The sequence below is a fragment of the Aythya marila genome (genome assembly GCF_965140915.1).
Source record: "Aythya marila genome assembly, chromosome: 14".
Taxonomy (NCBI): domain Eukaryota; kingdom Metazoa; phylum Chordata; class Aves; order Anseriformes; family Anatidae; genus Aythya; species Aythya marila.
Window position 1 is genome coordinate 4040735 of NC_139055.1, and position 12320 is coordinate 4053054.

Below are 12320 nucleotides of genomic sequence, written 5' to 3' on the forward strand. Positions count from 1 at the left end.
TTTGCTTTATCATTATATTTTAAACTTTTCAGTATGATGATCATTTAGATAAAATGCAGTTCTGATACAGAATTTGATTTTTCTCTTTTTATTTTTTTTTTCCCTCGTACCCTTCTATTCAGGTCAATTATTTCAATTTCTAGGGATACATGATGTGTGTCTTTTTTTTCCTCTCAAGCTGTGCTGAATTTTTCTTCAAGGATACATTGGGAAAATAGAATAAAGCAAAACGTTGCTCATTTTGTGTTATCCTTTAATTTTCTAGGTGATAGTGACTGACCCCAAATACGAGAGCGGCTTTTCTGAAAACAATCTATCTGACAGACAACAATGGACATAAAAGATCGAAGACACCGCTCTTTGACGAGGGGCCGGTGTGGGAAGGAATGTCGCTATACCAGCTCTTCACTGGACAGTGAAGACTGCAGAGTCCCAACACAGAAGTCCTACAGCTCAAGTGAGACTCTGAAAGCTTATGATCATGACACCAGGATGCACTATGGAAATCGTGTTTCTGACCTGGTTCACAGGGAGTCAGATGAGTTTCCAAGACAAGGTATGTTTCAAGTCAGAACTGTTTTCTTCTACAGTAATCCTTGGTAGACATTTATGTTATTTGTTGTACTGTACCAGTTTTACAAGGAGTTTCAATGAAATAGCTGTAGGAAAATGGATGCTGTTTTACCATTTCTTCAAACTAGCAACTGTTTTGTGTTAAAGTAGGAAGCTCTTTCTCTTAGATCTCTGATATTGTTGGAATTCACCATTTGTAAATGAACCAAAGCAGGATCCGCCATTCAAAACATTTGAAAACAAATGCTAGCAACTCTTAGTCAGGTCTTGTGTTTGTTTTGTGTCTTGGGATATGCTAATGATATATTCAGTTTTCTAGATTGATTTTAGTAATAATAATGGAGCTTTCACTTAAACTTGTCTTTCTTTGACAGGGTACCTGTGCTGGAAAGATAACTAAAACACTGTTATGGTAAAACACCATATGGTCAATGTATATTAATTACTAATGAGGTGCCTTGGCATTCCTTTCCTCTTCTAACTGCTCCGTAATTTACATGTGTGAATGCTGTTTCCTCTGGCTTCATTTTGTCAACGCTTACTCTTACTGCTTACCCTTTACCTCATGAAAACTGGAAGGAGGAAACCCATCCAATTACTTTTATAATTGGCTATAGTGTGTTATCACAACACCGGGGTCCTACAACTAGTATTTGAAATAACCTGCCTGTGTGAACTTGTAAGCAAGGCTGTTATGTTGTCTTTTTACAAAATATTCCTAGCTTTAAATGTGTTATATTTAATGAATGAATGAATTAACAGTCTAAACATTTTTAGTTGAAAAAGTCTTCTTTCCTATCTATGTATGCTTTTGTACTATACACATACATGCATGCATGCATGTAGTTATACTTTCATTTTGGTATTTACTTGTCTTTGTAAATCTTTGTCTTCGTAAGTCTTTGTGTTGAAACCATTACTGAATGTTATTTCACAGGAACAGTGTTTAATCATCTGGTTAACTTGACCAGGTAGCCTGATTAAATTGTCCGTCAGTCAACAATTAGATGTGGTTGCTTTTAAAATAAATTACTTGGCTTAGTTTTATTTCAAGAATTGGGTACAGTCTAGATACAGGAAGGTACAGACAGTACTGAGGCATAAAAGTATAGCTCTTTTGAGCCCCTTTGAACAGAAGGTAAATTATCTAGTACACACTTAATTGCTAAAATTATTATTTCATATGTGTGCTTGTTAATGGCATATGATTGTTCTCTACTAAATACTTCTAGTGTTGTGACTACCGTGTTTTATGTAACTCAGGAAATTCTAGGAGGTTATCCCACTTCTCTGTGGAGATAACTCTGTAATCTCCTGTCTAATAAAAAGTCATTTTTTTATACTTCCTATCATGCCATACAACTTGTTTAAAGCATTCTGCGGGCAGTCAGTGTCTGCCTTCACCTTTAAATCAAAGTATCTAATAATTTGCATCATTAATTAAACCCTTGTCTAATCCCTTGTTTCTCTTGCATTTGTGTACAGACATTTTAAAGTGTTTGCATTGTGCTTTGTCTGTCAAACACCCAGTTCTCTTTTCTGAGGTAATCTCTGTTCTTGTAAGGTCTTTCTTTGCTTAGACATATTTACCTAGAGATAGCGCATCAGACTGCAACTAGATCATACAAGCTACTGGAGCCATTTTCTCTGTGGGTTGTTCAGCCTTTGTGTACAGGAGTCATCTAAATATTACTTCTCCCTATCTGGATGATTGATGCTTCAGCTCAAGTGCCTCATTTTAGTTTCCAGGTCATTATTCGACATTTCATGAGGGTGTTCTTTTTTTCTTGATTACTGATTTGACAACTGTTCATCCTCCTCCTGTTCTTAATGTGTTCTTATCTGCCCTCTTTATGAAGGGGAGTGCAAATTGTTGGTAACTGAATTGAAACGCTCCACAGACTTGTTCCTGCTAGTCTGTGTTGTTATGCCCAGATGAATAAAGTTTATTTTAGAGAGCTAAAGTATTTTTTTTTCTCATAATAATAATAATAAAATCAGTAATTCCTTACTTTCCTGCTTCTGTTAATGTTAGAAAAAAATTCTTTAGAAAATCTGTTAGTAAAGTTCTTTTACTGACATTAATATTTGAGGTAACTTGGAAAGTAGATATAGATTAAGACTTGGGACATGCTCTATTTTTATACGTTGATTTTATCTGGATCTAAGTGTGGTTCATACATTAGGAAGTACTGTTCATTACATTTTACGCAGTTTCCAGCTGCAGACATCTAGAAATTTGTACATGTAAATTTATTCTAAATTTGAGTGGGTATTTTGATGGGATTAAATTCTTTAGGAAATAAACATGCTTTAAATAAATAGTCTTTAGGGATTTTTTTATTCTTCCATTATAAAAGACTGGAGTATTTCTTAAGCAATTTTAGGTATTTTGCTCAGTGTTTTTGTCTTTTCCATTAGTAAAATGGGAGATGTGGTGATTGGTGGCCGCCTTGGTCATAGCGACCATGAAGTGGTTGAGTTCAAAATTTACGGTGACAGAAGGAAAAGTGCCACCAAAACCTCATCCCTAGATTTGGGGAAAGCGGACTTCAGGCTGCTCAAGGAACTAGTCAACAAGGTCCCCTGGGAAACTGCTCTTGAAGGCCTCGATGTCCACCAGTGCTGGTCATTCTTTAAGCGATGCCTCCTAGAAGCACAAGATCAGGCAATTCCTAAATATCGCAAGTCAGGCAGGCGGGGCAGGAGGCCGGCGTGGCTGACCAGGAACATTCTAATGGAGATTAGGCGGAAACAGAGAGTGTTTCACTACTGGAAGGAGGGCCAGGTGTCATGGAAAGAATACAGGGATGCTGTTCGTGTTTGTAGGGAGAAAGTTCGTGTGGCCAAAGCACAGCTAGAGTTGAAGCTGGCTGTGTCTGTGAGAGAAAATAAAAAGGGTTTTTTTAGATATGTGAATGGAAAAAGGAGAACTAAAGAATACATAGGGCCGCTCCTTGATAGGGAAGGTCTCCTCACAGACAATGACATAGGCAAAGCAGAGACGCTTAACGCCTTCTTTGCCTCTGTCTTCAATGCCGATGATGGGCTTCGGGACCCAGGGTGCCCTGAGCTGGAGGACCGGGACGGTGGGGATGACAAACTCCCAACCGACCCTGAACGTGTGCGGGATTTGCTACTCCACCTGGATCCCTACAAGTCCATGGGTCCGGATGGGATTCATCCCCGGGTGCTGAAAGAGCTGGCAGACGTCATCGCGGAACCTCTCTCCATTATTTTTCAACGATCCTGGGAATTTGGAGAGGTCCCGGTAGACTGGAAGCTGGCAAATGTTGTGCCGATTTTCAAGAAGGGTCAGAAAGAAGACCCTAGCAATTACAGGCCTGTCAGTCTCACGTCAGTGCCTGGTAAAATCATGGAGAAGTTGGTTCTTGAACTCATTGAGGCGCACCTGGGGGACAAAGCAGTCATTGGTCCCAGCCAGCATGGGTTTGTGAAGGGTAGGTCCTGCCTAACTAACCTGATTTCCTTTTATGATAAGATCACCCGTATGGTGGACCAAGGGAAACCAGCTGATGTGATTTTTTTGGACTTCAGCAAGGCTTTTGACACGGTTTCCCATAGGATCCTACTGGACAAAATGTCCACCATACAGCTAAATAAAAACATCATACGATGGGTGAGCAATTGGCTAACGGGCAGGGCCCAAAGGGTTATGGTAAATGGGGCTGCGTCAGGCTGGCGGGCGGTCACCAGTGGGGTCCCTCAAGGCTCCATTTTAGGGCCGGTACTTTTCAATATTTTTATAAACGATCTGGATGTAGGAATAGAAGGTATTTTGAGCAAGTTTGCTGATGACACCAAACTTGGAGGAGTTGTGGACTCGAATGAGGGTGGAAAGGCCTTGCAGAGGGATCTGGATAGGTTGGAGAGCTGGGCGATCACCAACCGCATGAAGTTCAATAAGAGCAAGTGCCGGGTCCTGCACCTGGGACAGGGAAACCCTGGCTGCACATACAGACTGGGCGATGAGACGCTGGAGAGCAGCCTAGAAGAGAGGGATCTGGGGGTCGTGGTAGACAGCAAGTTGAATATGAGCCAGCAGTGTGCCCTGGCAGCCAGGAGGGCCAACTGTGTCCTAGGGTGCATCAAGCACGGCATCGCTAGTAGGTCAAGGGAGGTGATTGTCCCGCTCTACTCTGCGCTGGTGCGGCCTCACCTCGAGTACTGTGTGCAGTTCTGGGCACCACAGTGTAAAAAGGACATGAAACTGTTGGAGAGTGTCCAGAGGAGGGCTATGAAGACGGTGAAAGGCCTGGAGGGGAAGACGTACGAAGAACGGCTGAGGTCACTGGGCCTGTTCAGCCTAGAGAAGAGGAGGCTGAGGGGAGACCTCATCGCAGTCTACAACTTCCTCGTAAGGGGGTGTCGAGAGGCAGGAGACCTTTTCTCCATTAACATCAGTGACAGGACCCGCGGGAACGGGGTTAAGCTGAGGCAGGGGAAGTTTAGGCTTGACATCAGGAGGGGGTTCTTCACAGAGAGGGTGGTTGCACACTGGAACAGGCTCCCCAGGGAAGTGGTCACTGCACCGAGCCTGTCTGAATTTAAGAAGAGATTGGACTGTGCACTTAGTCACATGGTCTGAACTTTTGGGTAGACCTGTGCGGTGCCAGGAGTTGGACTTGATGATCCTTAAGGGTCCCTTCCAACTCAGGATATTCTATGTTTCTATGATTCTAGTATAGCTATAGTCTTGTCAAAAAGAGATGCTGTATCTGGTTTTGGTTAACCTTGACACTGGAACTACTCAAAGCAGTTATTTTTAGCTGTTTTCTGATCATAAGGTGTTTGGTTTTCAAAATGTTATGCAAAAGACCAAGTTGTACCACCATTTTTGTTTACAAGGTCTTCACAATGAAATGCTTGTAACACAAACTATACTCAGAGCTCAGAAGTCTGAAACAGATCATCTTGGTTTGGTTTAGCTTTTAGTTGTCCTTCAGTTCTGGCTTGGTACTCTCATTGTTCATGAAAAGAGAGTGTTGAAATATAAATATCTCTCAAGGTTAGTATCAATAAAGCAAATGTTAGGAACGCTGATGGCAGTTTAGATCTGAGAATATAACTTAAAATCTTTGTCATTGATTGCAAGTTTTGAATAAGCTTTTTCTGCACGTTGTTGACAAATCCACCTACCAAAGAAAGTTCCTCTCTATTTTAGGTGCCACTTCTGGTATGTTATTTGGAAGTTTTGCTGTGAAGGCATGAAGGATGACAAGACTTTCTGTTATGCAAAGTACTTTAGTCTGGCATTACTTTTATTGTCCTTTTTCCTAACATAATTTTATCTGTGATTTTTCTAAACAATGAAATTCTCTTTCTGAGGTCTGTTTTTTGACATAATAGTGTTAATACAAATAATTCAGAATAGGTTTAGTATCTGTGTCAAACGTATTTTCTGATCACCCTCAAAAGAGGTCTTCAGATTCTTGGCTAAAATTACGTGTCAGGTGTACAGTTAAACTATTAGTTTGCCTGAGATTTTCCCCAGTATTAAGCTATATTTGTTATCTAGTACCTGCATTGGATATTCATTAGTCAATCAATCTGAAAAATTAAGATCTTCAGTGTATGAGAGAGCATTCTAGCATTACAAGTTGCCTTAAAAGTTGAGGACTCCTTTTTTGAATGCAGTATTTTAAGATGAATAGGAACTTGTGACGTATCCTAGCAGAAGGTAGAAATTAGTGATTTTTTTTTTCTGTATGCCATGTAATTTTACATCAAAAAGAACCAGTTATCTTTCTTTCACATATATATATATATTTATATTATTTAAAGAAAATACCATCTTTCCGACTTCATCTGCTGATACAGCATGGTGAATGAAGGTAGATCTCCTTTAAGGGAAAAAAAAAAAAGATTGTGGAAAAACATTCCTTAAAGAGGTTGCTTTGAAAGGCAGGCTTTCTTCCTGTATGCTTTGTAACCAAACTGTGCTTAAAAGAGCGCTCTCTCCAGAGTTATTGGAGTTTAAACTGGGTTTCAAATGGGTGATTGCAAACATTAGTATTGTGCAGTTCCTCACTTGGCATTCATAGCTCATAGCTTTTGTATTTCTGCATGAGCCAAATGCCAGGCTTCATCTGATGCAAAATTTATTACCCAGCAGTTATACTGAATTGACTGCTTTCTCATTCTCAGGTCAGATCTAGTTTAGCAGTAAATCTCTGCTGTGAAATGTAAGAACAAATAGAATATATGTTTGGAGTTACTAAAGTAAGTTGAAACAACACAATGATATTAGACTGGGCCCAATGGTCTTCTAAAATATTTTGACTTTTTTTTTTTTTTTTTTTTTTTTTTAACCACAGTTAATTATCTTGCTTTGTATGTCTTAGCATCTCTTTTTGCATGCTGAGATAATTTCAGTAAAGAACAGGCAATACCTTTCTGTACATCAGCTTTTTTTTTTAATTTCCATATACTTAAAAATCTGTGCTTTTTTGTATTCTATTTGAAATATGAACAGGAATTAGAAAAAAGTAACATGTTGTAACAATAGCTATAAATTTGTCCTTTAAACTGCCCATTCTTTTTATTAACATCTAATAGATAACTGTTATTACAGTAAAATCCTGGGAGAGTGGGAATTGAGCATAATGCAGTCAGTTTTCGTTCACATGAAGTTGTGTCAGTGCGCCATGCTATTCAGAATTTCTTGGGTGTTTCATACTGTATACATTTTATTTTTACAGACTACTTTAGGACAGCACTGATAGCTGCAAAAAATAAACGTTGTTTTCTTGTCTTGTTCTTCTTCGCATTGTAAGTCTGTCACCAAATACTTTACTGGACATTTGAAGGAGCACATTGCAATAAGAGCATTTCATAGGAGTGGTTAAGGTTGGCCAGGTTTTAAGTCTACATGGTCAGGTATTCTCTGTCCAGCAGTAACTAATGTACTGCTATACTTAAGTGATAGTTGCTGTTAGGGGTTCTCAGGGTAACAGCTTTGTTTCTTTGTTTATATTCCTAATAGCACCAAGATGAGGTTTCAGGCCTTCTGCAGTCAGGCATGAATTGTACTCAACTATTAGGTTCAAATTAGTTTATCCCTTCCAGATCCAACAGAATTTCACTGATTTTAGTTCTAATTTTTCTTTCTAGAACCTGTGACCTTTTTAAAATTAAATGTTTCTCCATACATAGATTTGAATTAAAAATGTTACAGGAAACCTTTCCTTATATTCTATTTGGAGAGGAATCACATCTTTTAGTTTTCTTTTGTTGTGTCAGTTTATGAGTAGCTTTCTGGCATATGATTCTTTTTGGTATATCCATACTTGTACATAACTCATACATAACTTGTACATAACCCGAGATGGAGGCAGGTGGGAGAAGCTTAAGGAGGAAGCCTTTAATATCAAATCATATGTAGGGTATCTTGTGCAAGGGAAAAAGGCCTCAAGGCAAACTTCCTGTTATAACCTGTGCACACAAGTAACTTGTACTGCTGTTGGACAAAGATTTACTTTGGTTTTAATGGTTACCTGAGAGATATGCGATCCTAGTGTAAAATATTTATTAAGGTGAGACAACATATATATATATACATGTATACATCTTAATTAATAAAGCAAATATATTGACCAAAACCTTCCTCCTCTGCCTTCCTCTTCCCCAATTCATAAAAGACTGTGTAGTTCTCATTGTAACTTGATAACTTGATTTAAACACTTTGCATTTGTTTCTTTTTTTTTTTTTTTTTTTTTTTGATTAATGTATATTTTATCATCTTTATCATCTTTATGCATTAATTTCTTTAGGCTTGCTTTCTAACTTGTACTGACAATGTTGGTAGCATTAATAATAGATCTACATAGCAGCAGTACTAGACAAGCAAATAAGTTAAAAGAATAAACCTAAACACCCCTCCCTAAGAATGCTTTTAGAAGAAGAAAACACAAGAAAATCTAACCCAAAATCTAATGTGTCTCTTCTCATTTTTACTGTAGCATAAGTCAAGTGATCTTTAGAGATGTAGCATTAAGATCTATTAATAAATATGAGGTAAACTAAAACTGTGGCTGTTTTAGAACAGAGTTGCAATAACATAAGATCATAAGAAAACTTCTGTGTAATTCTCAGGATGGTTGAAGTGGCTTTTCAGGGAAACATTATGGAATAGGCTCAGTTTTGAGGGTGCTCCGAAATACCTATGCATTCAGAGTTTTCTGTTCTTTTTTTTCTTCTGTTCTTTTTTTTTTTTTTAATTTATTTTTTCTTTCCCCTTTGAACAGCAATCTCCCTGATATATAAAGGATAGTTTAAACTGGGCGATCTTGAGAATCTCTTACTTTACGCTTCCCTTTCTCTTTCTTTTCCCTTCCCTCCTTTCTTGGTGCCTTACCATTTTATAGCTTTACATGTTGTAACTTAATTTTCTGGGTCTGGTGGCCCAGACCTGCTGGAACTAATCATAGAGCAGTTAGATTTTCTAACACAGGCTTTTTGAATTAAGGTGCAACTCTTGCTCTCATATCGATTTGACTAGTTGAGCCAGCATATGTATCAGCATCTTGGCCATTAGGAGTCCTCCTCTGAGACTGTACATAGATACTGAATTACAGGGGATGCACTCCAGCCTGCAGGACTAGGCACTGCAGAGATAGCCATTGCAATTCAGCATGTTGAGGTATTTAAAATTTCATTACTATGGAAAGACAATAATCAACTAATAGGTTAAAAACACAATGTGATCAATTGTGATAAAGTATTACCAGGATTCTTGTTCTGGGTGAGCCTAATAAAGACGAAGTTGGAGTTTAATAAACTACTGTCTTCAAAAACTTTTCATTGAGAACCTATGAAGCTGACAGAGAACTCCAGTAATAATTAATATGACCAGTGCTGGAAAACAGACTGCTATTCTAATATTAATATGTATTTGTAGAATGAGCAACAAACAGCTAGACATAATATGTGAATTCTGTGTACCCACACAGTTTCTCTCTGGGAATAATTTGTTATTCTTGGCAGTTTTTCTCCAGTGATCATTATTAAAAGTCAGTATTGTTTGCAGTCTAAATTACAGAATTTGAATGCAGGGATTTCTGATGTAAATATATAGGCATGTATAGATTCACACTTTTCCCTTCTGCCTTCCCCACCTGCTAAAACACCTTCTTTTTTTTTAAAATTATTTTTTTAAATTTTATTTTATTTTTATTATTATTATTATAGCTGCTATGTTTGACTTCTCATTGACTCATGATTATTGTTAAACTAGTTTTCTTATTTTTAACCATTTACAGCTACTACATGAACGTCATGTAAACTAGGTAAAAAGGGTAAGTTCTTAAATTAAACACTATCAATTCAGGAAGTTAGCATGTACAGTCAGGAAAATAATTTTTTAGAGAGCTGTGGGGCTACTCTTGAACAGGGTCAGTAACCATTTTAATCCAAAACCCTTTCAAAACTTACTGGAAAAGTACTTCCTATGTATTACAGTTACAGGTTTGTATCAAGCAGCAAGATACTGTGCTTCAAAACAAAAGAGTAGCGTTTGCTCCCTATAAGACTAGGGCCTATGAACATTGGAAAAAATACTTTGATACTTTGTTCTCCTTATCCCTTAGTTTGAGTACATAATAGAATTCTAAAACCTTGGCTACTGTAAGTAATAATTTCTGATTTTCTTAGACCTTCTCTATTTTTTAATTATTTTTTTCCAAACTCTTCAAATATTTTTGTAATATTTAGGCACATTGATGTGTTTTTTTTTCTCATATTTAAATCCATCATAAAAGGAATATTTTATTCTAAGGAGATAAATAATACTTTTCTAAATAAATACTCTAAATGAATATGCTTACTGATACAATTTCTTGGTTCACCCTGATAACAAAAATGGCTAAATACACAAGCTCTGCACACATTCCACATTGTTAGTGTTTCTGTCATTAGAAGGCTCTGCAGTTACATAGATATTTTTTAGGGCATGTTTTCCAGTCAAATGTGTTTGGAGAAGGGACTGATTATTTTTGAATTTTCTCAAGCTGATGAAAAGAATATACACACGACCATGAAAATCTCAGACTTAAAAAGCTTTTAGGCTAGATCTGGGTTGGAATAGGGCATATTTATCCCTGAGTCCTAAGCACGTACCAGCAAATTTGTCTTGGCAAGTTATTCAATCCAGAATTTGCATTAAAGAGTATTCTTTTGATTTTGCTGTAAAAATCTGGAATTCCTCTAATGCTTGTTTGTTTGTTTGTTTGTTTGTTTCTGATGCAAAAAATTGACCATGTGCTTCTCCTCATCCTTCCTCAAAACAGAAGAAAGGAATATTTAAATAAATTAGAAATTTGCAATTTTAAAACTGGCAAAAGACGCATACTTTGGATTATTCATTTGTTTAAACTTCCTGTTTGTATTGCACTCTGTAGATACCTTAAGGGAGGCTGTAGCGAGGTGGGGGTTGGTCTGTTCTCCCATGTGCCTGGTGACAGGACGAGGGGGAATGGGCTTAAGTTGTGTCAGGGGAGGTTTAGGTTGGATATTAGGAAGAACTTCTCTACTGAAAGGGTTGTTAGGCATTGGAACAGGCTGCCCAGGGAAGTGGTGGAGTCACCATCCCTGGAGGTCTTTAAAAGATGTTTAGATGTAGAGCTTAGTGATACGGTTTAGTGAAGGACTTGTTAATGTTAGGTCAGTGGTTGGACTTGGTGATCTTGGAGGTCTCTTCCAACCTAGACAATTCTGTGATTCTATAAGACAAATGTATATTTTTGGTGTGTTTAGAAGGTGGGTTAAGCATAAGTGTATGCCCTGTTCCAATGCACAAGTCAGCTTCCTGCTCAAATGTGTTTGGAACAGATTTTAGGTGTTTATTTTGTAATTGTTATTTTTCCCCATGTTCTTTTGAAATCTCTTACTATTGTTGAGGATTAAATTCTAGACTTAGTGGACCACCAGTTGTCTGTTGTGATGATTACTATATTAGTTTTCTTATTTCTGTTTGTTATCCTGACACCTCAAGGGGATTATGCAATTTTAGAAGCCTTCCGAATATTGTGACAGGACACAAATACATACAATTACTTTAGTAAAAAGAAAAAGAAATAAACACCCAAAACTTCTTTCTTCCTTAGAGTACCAGGTGTTTCCGACCTGGGTCAAACTGCTGAGTCTTGAAAACATGAATAGGCAAAAAATCCATGGTTTCTTTCCACTGGCTAACTTCTGTGGGAAGTCTACCTCCATGCTAAAAACAGATGCCATCTTCTCATTTGGTTTTGAAAAGTGGCTTCAACTGCTAGCCATTAGGTCTGGTGATGTCCTTTTCTGTTTTATTGGAACATCCGTAATACCCGGTGTTTTTTCCTTACAGATTCAATTACATGCTGCAGTTGAGCTAGTCTTGTTTTCTATGAGCTATCCGTATATCTATACAGATAAATAGATACAGCTCTTTGAGTATCTGCCTTTAAAGTATCATCTGTGGTCATGAAATCAGATTTGCTGCTCTTTACTAAGTCTTTTCTCTCTTTTAATTTTTCTCTAGAACAAGCAGAATGTGTCATTGCAATCCTATGTATGCCTTAGTTATGTGGATAAAGATGTGCATATTGACAGTGACATGTATAAAGATAACTCTTTGATATTACTTCCATGTTTATAAACCCAAACTTCAAATTAGCTTTTTTCTGGTAGAAGTGAGTAGCTGTTGAGCTGCTGGTCCTTCAAAGCTCCTAATGTGTTTTCAGCCTAGATAA

At 37.6% G+C, this 12320-nt stretch overlaps 1 protein-coding gene across 1 annotated transcript in view; it reads left to right on the plus strand.

The window, feature by feature from the left end:
- Positions 1–12320, plus strand: part of TENM2 (teneurin transmembrane protein 2) — a 782568-nt gene that overhangs the window by 257113 nt on the left and 513135 nt on the right. The window contains exon 5 of the mRNA XM_082771651.1: positions 266–556. Within this exon, the coding sequence (XP_082627777.1) occupies positions 331–556 (226 nt within the window). The 5' untranslated portion in view covers positions 266–330. The remainder of the gene's footprint in view (positions 1–265; positions 557–12320) is intronic.